Source organism: Rhopilema esculentum, chromosome 15, assembly GCF_057945365.1.
Source record: "Rhopilema esculentum isolate cy_ngs chromosome 15, ASM5794536v1, whole genome shotgun sequence".
Taxonomy (NCBI): Eukaryota; Metazoa; Cnidaria; class Scyphozoa; order Rhizostomeae; family Rhizostomatidae; genus Rhopilema; species Rhopilema esculentum.
Window position 1 is genome coordinate 6,960,451 of NC_142829.1, and position 23,144 is coordinate 6,983,594.

Consider the following 23,144-nt stretch of genomic DNA (forward strand, 5'->3'; position numbering starts at 1 on the left):
GCAAACAAGGCCTAAACCGATAATGCTGTCATTGGATTGGATTGATTTACTGAAATACATTGTACAAACATTTTTTATGGAATGCAGATGCTGGGTTGCATTGCTGGATTAATGTATCTTTACCTTCCACTGGTGCATACTTTATTCTTGTGCATCAGGCTTTTGTGAAAAGGATTCCCAAAACAGGGTGCATTGAAGAAACCATACTAAAAACTGGTACATTATGGAATTATATGAAAAGGATACCTAAAACTGTAGAGAAATATTGAAATCAGACCCAAAACCGGGGTTCGCACATACCCGTCCTTTTCTTTAGGCACCTCCACCCCCGGGAAGCATTTGAAAGCAAAAAGATGTAAGGCATCAGAAACACTTGAAGAGGTGAACATAATAGCTAACTAAATAAGAGAAATCCGTACATCGATAGTGGAAGGAGGCATGACATTCTCGTAGCACTCCCTTTTCTCCAGTGAGCCAGCAATGCTTTTGACAGAACCCTGAGTAACACTTCCCTGCTGACTAGAAGACCCATCTGTCCCATCAGAGCTTCCAAAAGATGATGTTCGATCGTGCAGCGAATCTGCAAAAGAACCTGCTCTTGCCTTCGTGTCTAGTGACTTTGCACCAGGAAAGGGAATTGGAGAGGACCTCTGATTTGGTCGTGGTATTGCCAAACCTTTAGGTAGCAGTGCAGTCTTCTTTGAGGGTAGCTCCGTTGCCTGACCACCCTCCTGTGTCTCTAATACCAAAGAACTGCGGTTGGTATTGTTGTTTTCCGTTTGTTGTGGGGCCGGCTTGACATCAGCTGTTGAGGATGTCTTGACAGCTTCAACCGCAGTATTCATTACTTTGGCACTTTTATCTAGATCAACATAGTCAGAAAATGCACCCCTGGCTGTCTTTTCGACATAGTTAACTGGAAAAAGTCCAGTACTGCCTCCGCTTGTACCGCGTAGCCATCCAGGTGGAGGTGAGTCGTCACTTTCATCAACCTGCAGTATTTGATCAAATTAAGCAAACAATTCAGTGGATGATATCTAAACGATTCCTAAATACGTTTAAATCCGTTTGCTATGGTAAAGACCTTCAAGGTGATTTCAGTTTTAAACACTATCATCTAGGTCCATGGCAATGACATAATCTTAAATTAGGTCCCCATGGTAAGAGTAGTACCTTCCCAAGTTGCACTAGTGATTTGTCTGACGTAAGGTTCAGGCAAAGCTTTGAGGCTGGTAAATCACACATCATTGTAAGCGTGTTCATTTAAAGAACCTACACCAGGCAATATGTCTTAAGCATAGAGCATCATAAACTATGTGAGAAGAGTATGAAAATAATACGATACGCTACATAAAATCGTTCGGTTGTACACAACAAAACGTTTATGGCTCTGTCGGTATGGCATCGTGCAGTCAGCAAAGACTAGTTCACTATAAGTTTCAAAAACCAAAACAAAACGTGCTAAACTCTGTTGTTTCATATGTGAGTGACGAAAACTTGAGGATAATTTTGAAGTCTCCACTTATATGCAGGTCAGTATTTAACAAATAAATCACCTCGATTATATCGCCGTCGAGGATGGAAAGCTCATCGGGATGCCGTGCCTCAAACGGGAAAATGGCCTTGAATTTTGTCAATCTTTTGGCTGCCACAGGTTCTGCTGGGTAAAAGAGTTAAATACAATTATAGGCTGAGCCAAATACGATGGCTAATTCAAGTAAACACAGAAACAGGCGCAAAGCAGAGGAAAATTTGATTATAGTTTCGTGGCACTTCGCTTATTCCATGGAAATAGTAAGCTTGTTAGACTACAAACCAAAGATAATTAAGTCTTTCACAGCAGCGATTTCACATAATTACTTTTAATGAAAGAGGCAACAGTAGAAACGACCATGCTACACAACCTAAATCCCAAACTAAAAACCATAGCTACGCGCTTGTGAGAAGTGTTAACAAAAACAACTTCAAAGCAAATTTGGAGAAGCGGCGTCTTATTCCTAGTATTCCAACATGAAGGGTTGAAAGCACGTTCCCTTTCCTGTTAAATTCTAAATTGTTTGGCACGATTGCAAATGTTTTCTGCACTTGAAAAGTAAAGCTATGTTTAGAGCGAAACAAATGAAATTCTACGGTATCTCCAATCACTGGTAACCATAACTCAAGCAAAAATGTAGGTGATGTCAACTAACCTTCACTGACGGATGTAGTTTGTGACGGCTGAGGTTGGCTAGGCGCTTCGGCTTGGCTAGGCTGTTCTTGCTGTTGATCCTGTTGCTAAAGAACGGCAGAATCACATCAAAATGGGACAGTATACATTACCAAACGACCGAAGAAGCTATTTATAAAGCTACTTAAAAAGTTTCAGTACAATCATAATCATCATTGACTTCAATTTACTTTTTCTCATTTTTCAAAATTAATTCTTGCTATTGCCTTTGTATACACGCATCCGAAATAGGCTGCATCGCATTTCTTCAAATATATACTACTCAGATGACGAATTGGTCAAAAGCTGTATGACATCGTATATTATATACATATTACCCACATCGCACATATACAGAAAACATTTTTCACCTTTTTTATTCTCTTTAATTTCTGCATCTCTTCAACTTTTTTTCTAACTTCATCTTTCTCTCTTTGCTTCCTTTCCTCTTCTCCTTTCTGTTGCCTTTCTAATTCCAATCTCCTTTGCTCCTCTTCCCACGTCTTCTTCTCTTCCAGTTCCTTTCGTTTCTCTTCTTCTTTCCTTTCAGTCTCCTTTACTAGTCTCTCTTCTTCGCGCCTTCTTAACTCTTCCTCCCAACGCTTTCGTTCTGCTTCTCCTTTTATTTTTTCCTGCTCCCTTCGCCTTTGTAATGCTTCTTCCTTCTTTTTTCTTTCTATTTCTAACTGTTTCCTCGCTTCCATCATTTTCATTTTTTCTTGCTCTTCTTGAAGCCGCTTCTGTTCCTCTTCCTGCCGTTTCCGCTCTTCTTCTTGCCGTTTACGTTCTTCCTCCTGCCGCGTTCTATCTTCCACTGACGAAACCTCTCTTTCGCCACTTCTAATCTTCACCTCCTTGTTAGTATTCAGATTACCAGTTGCTTCCTTCAGCTGCTTCATAAGATCATTCTCAGGTGCATGGCGGCCAAAATCGAGTTCTGCTAAAGCATCCCAGTTGCCAAAACTGTGTTCTTCATTTTTCCTCGCTTCAACTGCCGGTGCTTTGATCTTATCACCCGAAGCCGCGACAGGCCTTGTCTTTGGTCGTGGTGGTGCAACTGGCTTACTACTTTTCTTCGGCGGGGGAATCGGCAACACAGTATCTAATGCAAATAGATAAATTTGAAAAATTGACAGATTTCAATCAATTTCATTATCATTTTGACGTCATCATATTCTTTATAACTCAACTGCTCTTCGTTAAATGGGTTATGCTACGGGATATTACACGTGATAAAATCTTTGATTGAAAGGCAAAGCGCTGAATTGGAAACCCATGTAAAACCAAATTGTCACATTTTTCTATGTTTTATCACCTAAACTAAAGATGTGGCCATTTTTGAGTCTTATTATATTTCGTACATCAAAGGATGATCAAAAAAGAAGTACGAAAACTGGAAACTTTGTGCTCCTCCACCAAAAACTAGACAATATCATTTGAGGAGAAAAAAATTTGCTCAATCGAAGAAAGCGTAAAGAAGATAAAAACACATCTAATTAATATAATTTTACGATTAGAGCACTGAAACAATGGAGATAGCAATTTCAGCTTTCTGATTAATGTTTTTAAAGTAGCAGATTTTTCTACGTGTACCGAGTATATTTTGTAAAACAGACAAATGTGCATGGATGTTCTTTAACTTTTTTTAATTACATACCTACTGCCGGTGTTGACTTAACAGATGACGCCGTAAAGAGATCCTGGGTTGCTTGATGAGCGCCTGAGGCATTCTTGTGATTGGATTTAATATCGTGCTGCTTTTGGACGGCTTCAGCAGTCAATTGTTTTGCTCTCTCCATCTGAGCGTGCTTTTCAGAAGATTGTGCACTTTGAATTCGCCGCATCGATTCTTCCTGTCGTTGTTGCTCCAGCTTCATTGCTGTAAAAGGTGAGTTACAACTAAATGTGTGCATCTGTGCGCCCAAATCAGGGTGGCTCACAATTTGATAGGCAATAGTAACAAGTTCCATTTAAATATGTGCACCTGTGCGCCCAAATCAGGGTGGCTAATAATTTTATAGGCAATAGTAACAAGTTACATTTAAATATGTGCACCTGTGCGCCCAAATCAGGGTGGCTCATAATTTTATGGGCCATAGTAGCAAGCTACAATTAATTGTGTGCATCTGTGCGCCCAAATCAGGGTGGCTCATAATTTGATAGGCCATAGTAGTAAAATACAACTCGATGTGTGCATCTGTGAGCCCAAATCAGGGTGGCTCATGAATTCATAGGCCATAGTAGCAAGTTACAACTAAATGTGTGCATCTGTGCGCCCAAGTCAGGGTGGCTCATAATTTTATAGGCCATAGTAGGCCTAAGGAAGGAGAGATTCGATCTGATTTTGACGTCATCATATTTTTTTATAACAGGCATTTTAGTGCTCCATATCACAGCATCCTTTTATTTAAATCGTTGACAAAACCATATCCTCACTTTCTGTGCAATCTGATCAAACCATCTGCAGTGGGTATTTCTAAAAGGTTAAACTCGAAAACAGGAGTGAAACATACTCTTGCGGATAAATTTTGCTGCCAGAATTCTTTTTTCAAAACCGCAACATTTGACAAGGGCCTTTTAAAGCAAAATGCAGGAATTCTACCGAAATTTGGCCCAGGAATTTTGACCCATTTTTGAAGAGCCATAACTTTGGAACAGTTCGGAGTTGGAATCTAAAAATTTGCCTTTTTTTCTTTTCTCAATGTAAGGAAGAAGTGAGCCAAAATAAGCGAAAATCTGAAATGGTGGGTTTCAAAATCCTTCTTTTTGTCCCAGATAGCAGGACCTTTGCCGTCAAAACTCAATCATTCAAGACAGTCAGGGGCACAGCAGTAATGCACTTGCAGACTCACGATACCTGAAATTTCCAGAGGATTATACATTACTCTGCCTCGAAACTTGGAACAAAGTTAAAAGACATTCCCCCTTTTTAACACCTCACCTATTGTTTCTTGCTTCAGCCAAATAAAAAATTAACAAACCTTGTTGTTCCTTCTCTTTTTGCTTTCTTCTATCTTCTTCTCTCTGTTTATTAATCATTTCTTCTCTCCTTCGCTTCGCCTCAGTTTCCTTCCTCAGTCGCTCTTCATCTTCCTTCTTTCTTCTGTTCATCAAATCCAATCTTCTTGTTTCGTCTTCCAAACTTTGCTTGGCAACTTGGTATTCTCGTTTTTTCTGCTCTTCCAGCTGTTTGTATCGCTTATTTTCATCCATTTTGATTTGCAAAGCAGCTTTTACTGTCTAAAAATCAAACAACTTGCAGATTTGTAACTAATTTAAGACGTTTCATGAGGATCATTTTGAAACCAAACCAAAAAGTTAAAAATCTAAAGCTATTAACAAAAATAAAAACTCCTACATCAATTTGCTGTATAATTAAGTTCTTGTAAAAACAAAAAACAAATATTCTTACCGGTATCTGCCTTGTGGTAAAATCGTTTTCCTTCAACGAACTGTCGGTCTCGCTTTCTATGGCTTTCAACTGCGTTTTTAAACGTGGAATGTTTGATCTCGTTTGCAGTATGCTGGCTCTTACACCACCAAGAGCTTCACCTAAGAGTTCAATCGAAAATATATTGTATATTGGATTATCATCAAAATCTTTTCAATGGATTGAATGTATACTATTCAGTTTAATAGTAGTCCATAAAGGTTATTGGTAAACTCATATTTGCATGAAATTCAATGTAACAGCGAATGCGACCTCTTTACAAAAAGTATATATATATGTGTAATAATTCACAATGTAAACGTTGATTTTGCCTAAAAATCTTCCTTTTGACACGGTAACACTGTTGTTGTTTCCAAAAAAACCGATAACCTAACGAAATTTTCATTTCAGCCTACTGAAATATGTCTTATGAATTTTACAACCTCAGGGTGTCAAATATCTATTCCTGCAAACCATGTTCCCTTCTGTAGATGCTTCTCAATTGATGAGATGCACAATAGGTATAAAACATTGACCAACAAATGGTAATGAAGATACACTTACTCGTAGTAGTAGAGTCCAGCTTATTTGTTTCGACATCTACGCGTTCTCGTTCTGTCTTTAATTGTGCTACAAGCATTCTCATTTTCTGTAATTTCAAAACGAAATGTTACCGACTGACAATATCTAGGACTATAAAAAACATGTCTTTGTGCTCAAGACAAAAATATTGCAGCAAATCAAGGGTAATCTATTCTACTGAAGTTCCTTTATTCGCAATCATGTTCAAAACTTCAAATACGCTAAATAAATTGTGCGCCATCCACTTTACTTTTCCTGTAACCAGCTAGAAAAATCTGACATACCAATATTTATATCGATCATTTTGCAGAGGTTGCAAAAAATGTTTTTATCATAAAAGCCGTGGCGAAAGATATTAAATAAAGAGCATGAAATCTGCATAAAAAAGCTACCTGAGCATCATTTTGAATTTGTGTGATGTGCGAAAGAATGAAATTTCTCGATTTGTTCATATCAGCAATTGATGCGATCAGCTCTTTTTTAACTGCTACCTTGCCTTGCAGGGAGGCGCTCAGCGCATCACGCTGTGCAGTCTACGGTGATAAAACCCGATGGAAACATTATTTAATTGTTAATAAACAGTTTGATCAGATTAATAAAGTGGCAGAATAAGCAGCAAAATGTGCCTAGGTAAAATGGAGTTTGTACTTTAATATGATTTTCATTTCAGTCGGTAGTGCTCGATTCTCTCAATACCATGATCATTTGCTCATCTTGGTACGCTTTAAAATAACAGATTGGTCATAGCAAACCTAGTTCTAGAGACACCTCCGATTTGTTTACTGCTACTCTAGAAAACATATCGATCCACAGTATATTTCATACATAGTAGATAGCCTATATCTAAACTCAGTAGATAGAAATACCTCGACAATAAGTTCTCCTTTTAGCTTCTCAAGCCTTAGTTTAAGGCCTTTGACGATATCCTCTTCCAGACCTTTTTGGTTAAGCAACTCATCCTTTCGTCGCTGTTCCCATTCTCGTTGACGCTGCCTTTCAGCTTCCAACTGAGCGGCCTATTACAGTATACGTATTCACCATTAAAAGAAGCATTTGACACAACATAATACGAAGGAAAGGACTATCCATTGATGCCTTCAACAAATATGAAAGAATTCTCTGTAACAGACAGACATCCATAAACTAAAAATAAGAACGCTTAATACATTTATATATCCAATGCTGCTTTACAATTGCGAGATCTGGACCTTAACCAAGAAATTGGAAGAAAGTCTCGATATCTTTCAAAGAAAACTGCTACGTAGGATGCTAAACATCAAATTAATGGATAAAATAAGAAATGAAGAAATATATAAAAGATCACATCAGACAACCATCACAACCGAAACAAAGAAACGGCGATTAAACTGGCTTGGGCACATGTTAAGGTTGCCAGAAAGAACACCAGCAAAATTAGCTTTCAGAGAACATTTGAAAAAAGTGAAGGGTAATCGGGGAAGACCAAAACAGACATGGATCAGACAAATGAATAAAGACCTGAAACCAATGAATAAAACAGTGGATGAACTAACTGAGAACGATTATGAGCGAAAGGAATGGAAGAAAACAGTGGCAAGGCTAATGTCTTGAATTAAGACGGAAGAGCCAGAAAGAAGAAGAAGAATACGGATATAAAAAGGTTAGAATTTACACTGCTTGGAATTAGCTGCTCGGAAACAAACTAATTACATACATACATAGAAACATGGAAACATTTCTTTCTGCCACATTGGATATCAAACAAGAAAGGCAATCTAGCTAGATTAGCAAATCATAAAGCTTTGGTTTCAATTGGATTCGCACTTCCTACTGCAACGATAACTAGATTTTTTGGGTGAATACCAGAGGATTCCATGAATCAAAATTTTGTTTTTAAGGGGAAAGAGCTCCATGCTGGGTTCAATCGGTGGCACCAAAAAGAGCCATGATTCACATTCCTAGTTTTTTAAGGACTTGCCCTTGTTGTTAGACTTACATAAATAACTAGATTTAGATCGCTTCAAGGTTTTAAGGTGGTTTCAACCTTGTACTTAGAGACTCGCCTCTGACGTAATCAACATAAAGCACCTCTATGCAGTCAATGCGATTACAGATTTACGCGATCTAATGAACAACAATCCATTGAAACTCTTAACAGCCAAGTACGAAATGTGAAAGGTATATCATAATTACTGCTTAAATAGCTTAAGTACTCACGTGTCTTTCTTCTATCAATTTTCGTCGCTGTTTTTCTTGCTCCCTTTCCATTTCTTCTCGATGCCGTTTTTCGTTCTCGATTTGCTGTAGCCTTCTTGCTTCCGCTTCCTCTCTAGAAACATCACATTCTTAGATAATTTTTGCTTCTTCGATTACACTCTTCAGGCATGTTACAGTAAGTATCGTAAAGAATAAACTACTTTTTTAAGGGTTCAGACTGTTCTTGGGTCTTATCTAGGAAGCGCATATAGGAGTTGTAAGGCAGAGGTTCTCACGTTGGGCTTTTATCAAAAGGTGTACTTCAATCATGAATGGTTGGTGATACTAGGAAAAAGTGGTAGGTACTCCGGGACAATAGATAATTCAAGGGACAATGCCTTCGAGACTAAAAATCTAAGGCGAAAATAGATTACAGTTTCTAGGTTCTTAAATTCTGAGGCTCTTCTTTGAGGAAAATTACTTTTTTTCAGACCAGGCGTAAATACAAAAGGTTCAATACAAAACGGGATAAAAACAAACCTTGTTTTGCGCTTTCTCTCTTCTTCCTCCCTTTCTTTTCTTTCTCTATCTTCCTACGGATAGTTACATCAAATATAAGAAAATAAAATGCAGTTAAAGCAATTGTCATTAGATAAGCGCAATTTAAAAACTCGTCCCTTAGCCAGAAAATCAAACCAAAATCCAAAACCTACTCAAAGGCTTTAAAACTATTCCAGATCTAAAGATTTCCAGCCTTACTTTTTCTTTCTGTATCTTCTCTTGCAATTCCCTTCGTCTTCTTTCTAACTCCATTCTTCCTTTTTCGTAGTTTTGCTTCCTTCTATCCTCAAATGTAACTGATGATTCAAAAACGCAACAATAAAACATAAATTTAGACATAAGAAAGAAAGAGGAAGACTTTGAAAAGATTCTGTTTTCAATGATGAATTCTTATTTTTGGCAAATACAAAGATGAGCATGCTCTCATTGTTGAAAATATAGTAGGGTTTGTTTCCCGTTGCCATCATATTTAAAAATTAGCCTTCTTTTACGGGGACGAAACAGGGGAAGCAAAATTCGGAAGGAGGGATTTATTCAAATGTTTTAATATTTTTTTTCAGAATCTGTATCACCTTCAAACTTTTATCTTCTACAGACAACAAACAGCTGGCACCGAAGAAATGGCACCGAAGAAGAAACAGAAGAAGAGAAGTAGCCTACCTGGGTCCATTTTCCCAAGACTTGATACACTTTCAGACCTTGGTCTACCAGTTTCAGTTCCTACTTCTGGTACTAAAGGCTCAGCCTCGTTGAATCTCTTGGTCGAGGGGATCAATGCATGGGGTAAAGTTACTGGTACAGGCTGGCCGGATTTTGCAAGATCAATAAGATGCATTGCGATTAGAAATTCATCCAGATCCAGATTACCATCTTTATTGATATCAGATAAATCCCTGTGAATACAAATTACTGTGGCTTTAGGATTCTACCAATCGGAAAAGACCAATAACAAGAATCAGTTTTGGAATCGGCTAGCGTTTCTTTCTAGCAAACAGATTTATGTTGCATTATTTTAACAAATACTTCGAGAGGCTTTCATGAAGATACTGTAATTGGAAAAAGAGGAACAAATTCACTAGAAATGAATGGAAAGAAAAGACACTGTCAACTGAAGCCTTTCTACAAAAAAGTTGTACAGAAACAACATTTTAACATATCGTTCAAATAAACTACTATCATTATACTTTGTTAATCTATAATGTCTTTAAGACAAAATAGTCGATAAATTGCCTTGCCGTTTTTACAAAACCTTATTGTTTCCACGACTTTTCCACGAATTATAATCCATTTTACAGGATAAAAAGCATAAACAAGCTGATATCAAACTTACCATATTTTTGCAAGTTTATCTGGAGAAATGCCTGACTGTATCAGTAGCTGCCTGGCTTGCTCGCCTACAAAAAGGAGCAGTCATATTTTTACAAAAACCTAAAGAAGAAAGTACATAACGGCAATAAAAGCATCAAAAAATTTATTGCAGAACTCCTATTCATGAGCAACTTTAAAACAATGTCTTTAAAATGTTGTGACAATTCACTCAAAAAATTTTTAAGAGCGTTGAAGAAATTTTGATGATTTAGAAACATTGAACTAATGTTCATTTATGGATAATACCAAAATGTATTAACAAAAATGATAAAACTATCAACTACCGTTGAATTACATCACTGAATATGACCGAATCTGTTCAAAACTGACAAAATTGCAGTTAACTGAAGATGATTGAATCTGCTGAAGTTGATTTTACAAAATGTGTCAAGATTTAAGTGCGGTAAGATTTGGTGCCACGGTAGCCGAGTGGTTAAGGCACTCGACTGCCATGCCAGCACTCTGGGTTCAATCCTGGCTCGCAGACAGCCCTCAGTTCACTCAGCTGAAAATGAGTACCCAGTTGAAACATACTAGGGAGGTAAAAGCGGCGTGGAAAGGAACTGGCCACCCTACCACACAATGCCGTGGCCCAGGACGCTGCACCCCTAACAGTGCATTCCCCAACATTCGATATCGAATACGGGACCAAAAAGAATCTGAAAAAAAAATTAGATGGCTGCAAAAATAAAAATAAACAATTGTCTCAATTTTTCAAAATTACCTCTTAAGAATCCATTCTTTTCGTGGTCACCTGCCTTAAACATCTGTGTATATTTTAGTCTATTTGTTGGTGGAATAGATCCAGCTGTCAAAGACTTTTCTGTGACATCATTAGAACTGTTACTACTTCCTCCAAAAGTGGATCCAAACTGTGAACCTCCACTAGATGAGAAATTGCTTAACTGGCCACTTCCATGTACTGGACCCATGCTTGATGCACGGCTTAATTGCGCTTTTTGTTGAGCAGAGGAATCTGGTTTTGGTTGGTTCCAGCTTGATATTAGACCAAGGGAATCTAGTGGTGAAAGCCCTGTTTGGCCAGTATTTTGCTGCATATTTGACTGGGTGAGATGCAAATTTCGTGGAAAGGTATTGCTTCCAGTTATGCCTGTATGAAAGCCTGAGGCATTACCTAGAGGAGCAAATGCTGAATGGCCACTGCCAAACCCTGACTGAATATTTGAAGCACCAAAAGATGATTGCATGCCCATCATTCCAGTATGAGAGTTGCTGGCACTTGACATACCACTGACAGATGCAGACATACCTGAACTTGTCATGCCCGAGCTAGACATGCCCATCTGCATTGGCATCAGTAGTCCCCCCGACTGCAATCCCATTGACATACCAACAGAACCATTGCTTGCAGGTCCAACCATTTTGGTTCCAGGAGTATTCCCAGAGGATCCAAACACAGATTGATTTTCCACTGATGATGATTTCAAACTGTAAGGCAAAACTTTTGGTATTTCTATTCCTCTGCATTTTGCCTGAATCAAATGCACAGCAATTGTAAACTCTTGGAGTGTCATTTTACCATCATTGTCCATGTCTGAAAGTTGCCTTCAAAACAAAAAAAATTAAATTTTGCGTTTTCTAGAATTTGATACGTGCTCAGTTTTAATACCTGGTTAACTGCTTCAAGGAAATGGGGTTGTATGTTTCTCATAAATTGTAACAGGAGAATTTAGAAATAATCTTCAGGGTAGTAAATAAATGCCAGTACAAGGTTAAAATCTGGTGTATCACTATCCAAATCTTTTAACCTTTCACAGCTAAGCTGAATTAGTTGAAATCAACTGGAAACCCAATAAAGAAAATAATATGGTTCACCAGAAGGCACAAAGATTGCATTCAAAACTGTATATTGCAACATTTATCCCGAGGATAGCTCTGCTAAGATTATCACTGACTGGCGTTTTGGAAATCAAAATATTGAAAGTTTCTAGATCGTTAACCTATGGCTTTAAATTAACAGTGTTGTTCATAATTCTCTGAAGAATGTCAGACGAAAAGCTTGCTTACTCAAATGTTTGCTTTTTCAAAGCTATTTTCAAGTCTTGTACAACCAAAAAAGTGTTGTTTATCTTCAACCCTAAATGTCATTGCAGATTCTAATCCCCAAATCTGGGTCTCTGGCAATAAACAGCAAAGTTGTATAGAAAGCAAGAACCATCCTTAATGAATAAAGGTTCTGCACTTTGAAGCAACAACCTTTATGGGCAAAGCAACTGTCAGGTAGCAGCCATACTTATATTAGTTGACTGTCTAATCAGTCTTTTGTTTGGCTTTTTGGCTTGGGATTGTTTTTCCTACAGGTCATTTTATTGGGCAGGGGGATGCATTGACCATTTGTTTGGTCTTTTCTGGGGCTTTGGTGACTATGCTCAGGGCTTGAAAAAAGATTTTTCTTCCTGGCAGCAAAATAAAAAATTCAAGGTTTCCTGCGAAGCTTCAACAAAGTTTTCAGCCACTGAAAGTCATAATTTAAGTTGCTTGATTTGTTTAAACATTTGTCCTAAAAATAAACTGTCATACTTTTTTTTACTAAACTTTTACACGCTAAAAAAGAAATATTTGTTGGTCCTCAATTTTTGATTGTAGCTATTAAAACAGCAATCATTTTGTTTATACTTCATAAGATGATCAAGGAGAAGGTGACAAAGCAAAATACTCATAGTTTGTTTTCAAGGTTAAAGTTAGTAGATCTGAAAATCTGTAATAACTTTGATTTAATTTCATATCAGTACTAGCTAACTAGACACTATTGAGGTATTGGTGTATCCTACCCCCTGCCCTGGGTTTCATGTTTGTTGCTCAAATTCATCATCAAAGCTAGTAGATCATACAACATTTAAGGATACTATTTTATTTTCCAATGGTTAAAATTAATGTTTTAAATCAAGGGTGGTGCTAGAGGGAAAGATGTAAGCCCAAAACGCTTACATTCTACTTAAGCTAGCGATTAAAAATTTATGCGAATGCCAGTAGAAAGTATGAATGATAATGAACACATTGACACAGGTTTTGGAGCATGTTCATCTTCAATGAGATTGATGTAACAAGATTGGCTGTCTTTAAGTGTTTCTATTTATCGAGGGAAGACTTATGTAGAAAGAGAAGTGAATGCCTGAACTGTTGGAAATTTGGCATAACAGACGCTGACAATACCTGATGATTGTATTTTGAAAGCTAAACTTCGGTTTTTGTTAGCAGTGCAGAACAAAAATTATATAGTATGTATCTATATCACAAGAAAACAGTGTTCAGTAGAAAGAGAGTAACATAAATTTAATGTTCATGTTAAAATCAAGCATTGGAGATTTCACGCTAAAAATTTCCTGGCAAACAGCGACAATTTCCTGCAATGAATTTGTACTCAAGCCCTAACATTTTCCAGCCCTGACTATGCTATACAAACCCCCTTTCTTGTGTAAGGCCATTGCTATACAAACCCCTTCTCTTTTCCTTCCCATCTATATAGAATTTTTGCAATATTTACTATATGTTATGGCCACAGGGTTGTTATGTATTTCTATGCTCCCCGCTAGAACCGTTTTGTAATTAATTGTTTGCTCCTAAAAATTATTTATAGGAATCAAATTATAAAAATTATAAGAATTAAAAAAGCATTCAATTGGAAAATTGAGGCTAGTTTATTTTTTTATCATCATCATCATCAAAAATAGTAGACTATGCAAGGATTCTTAGTTTTGATAAAACCAACACAAAAGAAATGAAATTCTTACCATACATGGCCAAGTGTGGGAGTAGGAAGATTTGAAAGCATAAAATACTTCTTAGCTTGGTCACCTTTGAGAAGAATTAAGATAAAAAATTAAAATCAAATATTACCATAAACCTAAATGTATATATGACATAAATATATATGACAAACTTTCCCCTGCATTTTCCTGTGAACATGGGAACATTTTAGACGTTAGAAGTTTGATGATCTTCTAAAACTGTCATGATGAGCAGCTTGTTTCTGAAGCATAAGCAAACCACAATTTTCTATTGAATATTTCAACTTACCACACAATTCGTTTCAATACAATCTGACATTAGACTTAGCCCAACTTTATAAATAAAGAAAAACATATACAATAGAAAACATTCAAAAGGATACAGGAACTTCAAAGATTCAAGCATATGGTTTCCATCCGATTAGTTGTTATTCCACAGATTGCATTATAACATTTACCTGACAATTTTCCATTGTTTGGTTTCAAGCTATTGAATATACTTTCAGTTTTTGATTTCTCTTCTGGAGATATTACCCACATTGCTGCAAAAAAGAAGTTGAATGTGTTTAAATCTACTTGTTTGCTATATACTAGAAATATTTTGCTGAAAAATTTAAACAATATTTTGGTGGTACAAAACTTGTAAATGGCTTTGAAAAAAGCAAACATTTAGTAAACTAAAGCTTTTCGTCTGACACTCATCAGAGTTTAAAACGTCAGAACATAGATCAAAAACTTTTTTCCAAACAGAACATAAAACGTCAGAACATAAAACGTCAGAACATAAAACGAGTTTTCGATCTAGGTTCTGACGTTTTAAACTCTGAAGAGTGTCAGACAAAAAGCTTTAGTTTACTAAATGTTTGCTTTTTTCAAAGCCATTTGAAAAATATAACTACATTTATGGACCTAAAAAACTTTTGCAAACAAAATATACAAAATAAAGAAAACCCTCAATGTCCTAAGGAGCATATAAAGCCATGTTCATTTTATCTTATTAGCACTCCAAAAACACTTCCAGTCAACAATAAAGCAGCAAAAATGAAGGGGGAAAAGGTTAAAGCGGAATAGCGTGATTAGGGCCTGTTTGTAAACTAAAAATTGGAGATTTAAGGTAAATGTAAATGCCAAAGAGCTAATATTGTTTGACAAGCCAGTTGACCTAGTAGCTTTTGAGACCTCCAATTGCATAGAAAAAATAGTGCTGCCTCTACATGCTTTTCTCTTGCAAAGGTGCTACTGAGATTGGGATGTGAAAAGAAAATATATTATAGATTTAATTTTCATTTTTTGTTTGCTGTAATACTATGTTATATAATTGTATTGAGATAATGCAAAAAAAGGTCTGCAATCATTAATCAATCATATGTTTCTGGTTTCCATGTACTCCTCATACATTAAATTATGTCAAATAGCCATTCATGGCAAAACAAGTCTAGGCCCATAAAAAAGCAAGATACGGAAAAGGTAAACAAATCCTATCATTGGGAATTATCATAGAAATTTCAAGATAGCATAAATGGTGACATAATGCATCAATTTAATTTGAACTGACCATCCTCTGAGACAAAGAAGATGTTAAAGTATGGAGCACTCTGTATCAGGGATGCCGGAGCGACCAAGGGGCAAGGGGGGCAGGCTTGAGTAAAAGGGGATTTGCAAAATAATTTCCAGCTACTAACAACCCATTCGTAACTGTCATTTCATTTCAATCTGCTGCAAATATCTTGAAAATCGGCTAATATTTGGCCTAATAAATTTCTTTATAAGTTTTGAGAAATGTTGTCATGAGCAAGGCAGTACATTCAGAATTTTATATGAATCTCTTGATTATTACAAACAGCCAGTGTCATGGGCACTTCAATGACAAGAGCACTTTTGCTCCTTTCCCTTTCTACCAAAAGGCAACAGGGGTAGTTAACCCCCGTGCCCCCCTCTCCAGCATCCCTGCTCTGTATATATCTGCTTTTTCAGGTAATCTTGAAATGCTGCACAGCAAAAGGCTTCATTTTAGAAACAAATGCAAGAATGCATGTATATTGCAACTGTATTCATAATAGATACAAACCACTTCCTGGAACATTTTGGTATACAAACAAGGCTTCACTGGCATAAGATACTTTATTCAGGCTACAACTTTTGTACAGGACATACATCATGGATGATTTTTTGCTTATGGTTTGACAAAGGTATACTTGATAATTTTGAGAAATATACGGTCTATTCCTTTACTCACTTAGTCAGCTTGTTTCAATTAATAAATAGAATCATGCAACTTTTAGCTTTATAAGAAGGACATCATTCAAACTTAACAATAAAATCTCAAAATGAATGTCAAGAAGACATTTGAAATATAACTAATAAAACTTGATTAATATCGGTGATTGAACAAGTAAAAGTAATATTTACTTAGGTGGTTTTTCACTCCTTCTGCATGATCTTTTGCGCAAAACCTTTAAAAATGGCTGTGAGAGGGTAATCACTGCTACAGAGTGATTCTAATCAGAGCATTGTGTACTGGAATGTTGCAGCACAATGTAACTCAAAGCCCTATCCAATATGGAAGTTACCCCCTCCGAAAGCATGCTGGTATAATGTAACTCACACCTATGTCACAATTTCTGTTGAATTATGTCATGTTCTTCTTTATATACATATACATATAAAAAATTGTTGCAATATTATATATCATAGTTTTGTCTTGCGAATTAAATATTTCTTGGAGTGACAGGAACTAGATTTCTCTGGTTGCATACAACACAATTTTGTCAAGGATTTTACTTCCCTATTGTGTTGCTGAAAACAATGATACCATAATACTATGTCTTGAATTTCACATTTCACAATCTTTTTGGTTTATTACTGAACGCTCTAGCCATAGCCCAAAAAATTATTTTTGGTTACCAACCATCTGATTTTTCTTCTATTCATGTGAATTCAATCACAAATTTGCTGACTCAGTTTCACTAGCGTTTAACGATGACTCTAAGACCCTACTATTCATATTTGCTGTCAAAAACAGAACTGTTTAGCTGCAAGCAATTGAAGTTTTTTTTACTTTTCAAAACCTCAGTTTTTAATAATTAAAATTTAGACAAGTAGACTTGTTTCTCAAATTGAAAATCTGAAATTGAACCATTTTTTGTGACTAATTTAAAAGATGTTGAGACTGAGGTTAAAAATGTAGATGTTAAGATTTAAATATGATGGATTAGATTGAAACAAATATGAATAAAAATTCACTTAGAGATAAAATTATCTCAAATATATATCAACACAACATGTAGTCACTTTTCTCAACAAATATTCGGCTTCTCACTTTCGACTACAGTGCTAATTACTTTGGTTTACAGCTTCACGCATAATAGCATTCCAGTTGCGTAACAGAATTGACATTGGAATTGGAAGTCTCTAACCTAAGTCACTCAAACAAATAAACCATAATTAACTGGAGATAGTAAATGCATATGCTAAAATCTTTTTGAACCAATTCAAATATTTACAGAAAACCTTTTTGTAGTATATCTAGCTTTTAATACCAACCTCACAGTAAATGTGCTATATTTCTCTACAACTCTGCACTTTTCTTTCGGGGACGATTTTTCAACGACATTATTCACTAGCTTTGCGAATGATGATGACTCGGCTGTCGAACTGACACTCACCCAGTTTTAACTGACTTTCACTCACTGCCAGCTCCTCTTTATAACACGTGTGTCACTAACTTTTAACCGTGTATTAATCAAATTTATCAGCAACCAGGAGGGGGCAACCGTGATACCTCGCGATATGTCTTCGATATGACTAGGCCGACCCTCCTCCTTGTTAGGCCAGGAAGACCTATGGTAGTTCCGCTTTCTTATTTCTCCGTCAAAACATATGCTTACGATGGAGTATTCACAATTTTATTTCTCACAACTGAATAAAATTACTTCGAACAATCATCGCACTGATTTGATACTTTGCAGCTATCCTTTCTGCACCCTTGACAGTGAGCGGTACATCACGCCTTTCAAAGAAGTCCTAACTTGTTATCAAGCATGCGCAAAATGCCAGTGCTACCAGTGGGAGATTTTACCGCGCGTTGCGTTACATACCAGCGTCGAAGTTTTGGGAAATTGTCATTTTTTTTGTTTGAAATATACAAGTCAAATAATCATACGTGTCATAGAGGATTCACATCCAGCATTTTATCACAGAGTAACTTTTTCCTTTTTTGCGATGTTTGGTTTTGCCCTACAACCCTACCATGTCATGGCTCTTCTTCTATCATGCTCTAACCTCAAAAGCCACAGTATAATTGAAAAAAATTGTTTTTCTGAAAGCTACAAGTAAATTTGCAAAAACTAAACAATCCTATCTAACAGAAGATCAAACAGGGCCACTGGTATGCTTTAGCTTCAGCTACATTATGCTATCAACAACCCACGCACAGTACATAATAAGACAGTACATAATACAAATATAGAATGATACAGTACGTTGCCTGTTTAATTACCATAAAAGCTCTGTATCTAGCTCCTGCATCTCGATCAAGCCCCTTCTCCAATAGACCTCTCTTGAATAAAAAATTGTTTGTCATATGCCCCCACCAAAATCGCTTATTCATATTGACTTTTCTAAATTAGCCCCCTCTCATTTTAACCCCCTTCTCTTTTTAGCCCTCCTCTAGAAGATCAACGATTCAATAAGCCCCCAGGGACTTACATGGAAAAAAACGAGAAAGAAGAAACAAAGAAGAAGCAAAGTAAAATGCTTGATAACTGAAATTTAGATGACAACATAATAGCTAATAATAGAAATACCTAAAGAGGAAATTGACTTTTAACAGCAAAATGCTAATGTTTGAAATTAAAAAAAGTGAGTCACCACAGAAAAAATGATTTTCTTCAACATTTTGTTAAATAACTGTTTTCTAAACATTTTGTAATCATCGCATATTCGGTTTTTTTGAAATTAAGTAGACGAATTTCGCTACTTTATCAAAAATGGCTGCAAGTAATGCTTGTCATGCAGTGACCTTTCGACGAGTTTTCTTTCGTTCGGTTTCATTCATTCAACCTGTATTGAGACAGAGTATTTCTTCTTTTTTACACCACAAGTGTTATAGAGACGCTGTTTATGGCTTTTTGTCTACACGATTTTTAATAGTAGCCTAGGCCTAGTTCCTTGTTTTTAGACCTCTTTTTACCATATTGTAGTACCAAAGTTCCGCAGTAGCCAGTGGCGGCGCCAGGGGATGGTATGGGGGGGGGGTAATTACCCCCCCCCCCACTTTTGTCGAAACATGGTCTACATATTTCGTCTAAAAACGGGTTAAAAAGCACTAGGTAGGGGTAGATCATATTTCCTAAGGAAATTTGACCTGGTACAAAGCACTGAAACGAGGCGATTAGGGCGTGGTCTCACTGGCAACGCCCTTCACCCTCCCATTTTGCAATAGCTGGCGCCGCCACTGGCAGTAGCTTCTTATTTTTAACGGCACATTTAGTGCCCTGACAGAAGCACAAATTCAAGAAAACAGATTTATTTATAATTTCACCATAAATCACGGCTAGAAAACAAGACCAAAGGCAAGAACGAAGTTTGACATATGAATAGGTACATGTCGACCCGAAGCAAAATGCCTCCTCCAAAGAAATCTTCTGATACGAGAATTCATAATAAGGATATTGAGATGTTCCTGTGGGTTTTGTTTCGACCTGCTACATGCAAATTCATTATATAGTAGTTCCTTACCAAAGGCATGGTATTTCAATTTTCTTTTTCAAGTTCAAATTTACTGATGCTTTTCAATGTCTCAATTTACTAATGGAGTAGCATGTTTCATGGATAATCAATTTTGAGTGTGGTCAGCCTTCATTTCTTAATCAAAGTCCGTAACATCGCTTTTGTAACTTTCTGACCAGATAATTTCGACTTCAATCTTCTTCTGTAACCCCATTACCAACAGCAACGGATGCTTGATTGTTCTTGATATCATCAGGTGCCCTGGAAGTGTAGATGTTGAACACTTGTTATCAAATGTTATTTGTTTCCTTTTTCCTTTGTCGTATATTTGAAGGACATTGTTCGAATGACTTTAAAAAACTGTTGGTTACTCTGCAACTTTTCAGGCGATAAATTTTAGTTATTGGCTTTATATTTTGTCGTATAAGTGCAGTGTATAGTATACGCAAGACTGACTTGAAGAACTGAATTTTGTTCCAAATAAATTTGCAATCTGGAAGAAAGCGGAGATGATGAAAGCATCCAGCGTCTTCGTAAAAGTTAGTGTGCTTTGAGGGAAACAATGCCTACTTCTGTCAACCATGTTGTTATTATTGTAATATCCCGGCGCTTAGGCTAAGCTACAATAAAAATAATTGTTTGAAAATAAACACTTGCTTTTCTTGTTTGTTATTCTTGCTAACAATATGATAGTTTTTGTTTGGAAAAAGGCAAAAAACATATTTTCAAAGATAAATGTTTCTCTTAAACAATAACATTGTCCAGGCCCGTAGCCAAGGGGTGGCATGGGGTGGCAATGCCACCCCTGGAGCAAGAGAATTGTTTATTTGGATCTCTTATTATCCATATATTACCCATATATTATGTTTATCGGGGCCTCTTGAGATGGTGCCTGGCGCTCAAATAAACTTTCGCTGCTAAGCAAAACTTAAAAAAAAGACTTCCTGAAACGTCTGCCTGCAACAGGTCTGGGGATTTGCCACCCCTATTCCACAGGCCTGGCTACGGGCTTGACATTGTCATCCGGGAAGGTTACATTATTAACGAGAAATTTCGTTGTATCATGGCTTTTTGAGTACTTTATTTCACGGTGCTTCATTTTCAAAACAAGTACGTTAGTCAGAACTGCATAGTCCAGAAAAGTTGTAATGATTCAAATGAGCAAACAGATATGTGATTTCGTTGCCTTGCCTCACTGTCGTTGACTACGTGACCGCAGTGCCGTCAGAACGAAATTCATATTGGGGGGGGGGGCTGCCCATTGTATTCCTTCTCATTTAGTACACCGTTATAAAGGAAATATAATACAGTCAGACAATTATTGGGGGGCTCCAGCCCCCCCAGCCCCCCGGTTCCGACGGGCCTGGACCGTCACTATTGTTTTGACATGGCCACTATTCCAATGATAGTAATAGAGAAATAGCCAATGAAAGATTGAGATTACAGTTATTAAGGCTTGGTTTATAATTTTAGAACAAGGGCCAAATGAAAGTTGTTTGATGAATAGAGAGCCCAGGGTTGCCAGATGAGATTTACAGAAGAAGGCCGGACTCAAACTCAGACCAAAATGCACACAAAAAGGCGAAATAAAAAATTGCCCAAAAATACACTATGCAAAGCCAAGTATATAATTCCACGCATGAGCTTTTTAGATAACTACTAAACTCAAACAAGAAACTGTTACATAGTTGCAGGAGGCATTTTAAAAGTGTAGGGGGGGGCACAGGGGCACCTCTGTAAGCTGCAAGTAGGTTCTTAACCACTGTCTCTGAAAAGTTTGGGTCCTGTGCCTCCTGGCTCCGACGACTATGAATTGAGCAGCTGTCTCCTTCAAACAAATTCTTTTGTCAATCGTTAGTTTCGGTGCTGAAACTTGACATTAGGGTATACATTGTATTATTGCTCTTTCAATGCATAACTTGTTGGTTACTTAGGGTGTAAAGTTTATACAAAACAAAGGAATGACCTCAAAAGATCTGCTGAAAAAGGCCAAATTCAAGTAAAAGGCCAAAAACAAATTTTCCAGGCAATTTGACTCTGAAAAAGGCCAAAATTGGAAAACTTAGCATGAAAAAGGCCAATCTGGCAACCCTGAGAGAGCCTTTATTCATGTGGCCATATCCCAAGGAATCTACAATAGATACACTGTTTTAAATAATTACAAAAAATCTTATAGTTTCAGGAACTGCGGAAGTATAAGGAGAGTGGGGGTCTAGGAAAAGTGGGGGGGGGGGGGGTGGGGCTAGAAAAGTTGGGTGGGGGCTAAAACCGAATAAAAAGAGGTTTAACTGGTAGTTCATTTCCTAATATTGTGCATTATTTGCAAAATGTGGGCTTCCTCAGCGCCCTTCTCCGCAGTGCCTTCGTTTTCTTTCTAAAAAATTATTTTGATAACGTTAACACTTGACCACTATATTTCAAAGCTCATTTTTAAAGATTCTATGAATGCAATGCAGTGGGTCCCATGGCCTTCAAGACGACATTGTGGACGACAGCTGAGACTTGAATTGCTTCAATATGCTTGCTACACAGGCAGTGTCATGGGAACCAAGACTCAGTCAAAAAAATTTCAAGGTCGATTATCCTGCATCCCTTGCCTTCAATAAACAAGTGGCATGTTCACTTCAATAAATTGACAGAAGAAATCTAAAATAATAGTCTCTTTGTATGCTTAACTTTTAAATTTCTTTATTGCTTTATACTTTATACTGCTAAAATTTGACGATACTAGAACTATTTTTCTCACAGCCCTTTATTGTTGATAAGTGTGCTAAAGAAATTCAGCAAACTTTTTCTGAAACAACCACAAACTGCTTTTCAAATATCAAGCGATTTAAACAGTGGAGTTGAGAATTTGCAGCAAGTGACTGTGATTTTGTTTCCAGCGAAAAAAAGTCTACAAAGTTTTATAAAAACATTTTCACCAATCGCTGAATTTCGTCGACCAATCAATTATTGTCATTCCGTCGCGTGGCGTGGTGAGATTCAAATCAAAGTACCTAGAAACAAACAGGCTTTGCAGAAGTTCAATACCGAGACCGACGACGTTTAGATAAATCGAATTAGTCGCAAAGTCGAGCCAAGTATAGCTTAAACATGGAAAAAAGTGGTTATTATTCCATTTAAGATATAATATGTTGCTTTTTCATATAGCACTAACAAAGAAGCTCTTTAACCTCTTTATATATCTGTTTATTATAGAATTTTACGGTGGTAAAAAAATCCGTGCTATCGTCATTGCATGACCCTAGACGGTACATAATTAGATTTATTCTAACAACATTGTTTCCCATTGCACTTTCATTGTTTTTTTTTCAGTACAAACAGCTTTTCGTTTGTTTTT

At 36.8% G+C, this 23,144-nt stretch overlaps 1 protein-coding gene across 2 annotated transcripts in view; it reads right to left on the reverse strand.

The window, feature by feature from the left end:
• LOC135685067 (intersectin-1) overlaps positions 1-18,452 on the reverse strand; it is a 44,627-nt gene extending 26,175 nt beyond the window's left edge. Inside the window, exons 1-19 of one of the 2 annotated variants that reach the window (XM_065200816.2) lie at positions 17,615-18,452; positions 14,530-14,613; positions 14,075-14,138; positions 11,047-11,888; positions 10,285-10,348; positions 9,615-9,847; positions 9,153-9,250; positions 8,934-8,986; positions 8,415-8,526; positions 7,085-7,234; positions 6,611-6,751; positions 6,201-6,285; positions 5,619-5,758; positions 5,188-5,446; positions 3,864-4,085; positions 2,578-3,308; positions 2,190-2,274; positions 1,557-1,657; positions 420-992 (exon numbers count right to left, since the gene is read on the reverse strand). In XM_065200816.2, coding sequence (XP_065056888.2) covers positions 420-992; positions 1,557-1,657; positions 2,190-2,274; positions 2,578-3,308; positions 3,864-4,085; positions 5,188-5,446; positions 5,619-5,758; positions 6,201-6,285; positions 6,611-6,751; positions 7,085-7,234; positions 8,415-8,526; positions 8,934-8,986; positions 9,153-9,250; positions 9,615-9,847; positions 10,285-10,348; positions 11,047-11,888; positions 14,075-14,138; positions 14,530-14,611 — 4,035 coding nt within the window. In that variant the 5' untranslated portion in view covers positions 14,612-14,613; positions 17,615-18,452. Of the gene's footprint in view, positions 1-419; positions 993-1,556; positions 1,661-2,189; positions 2,275-2,577; positions 3,309-3,863; positions 4,086-5,187; positions 5,447-5,618; positions 5,759-6,200; positions 6,286-6,610; positions 6,752-7,084; positions 7,235-8,414; positions 8,527-8,933; positions 8,987-9,152; positions 9,251-9,614; positions 9,848-10,284; positions 10,349-11,046; positions 11,889-14,074; positions 14,139-14,529; positions 14,614-17,614 lie in introns of both variants that reach the window. The other variant, XM_065200815.2, reaches the window with a different exon arrangement.
• Positions 18,453-23,144: the final 4,692 nt, after the last annotated feature.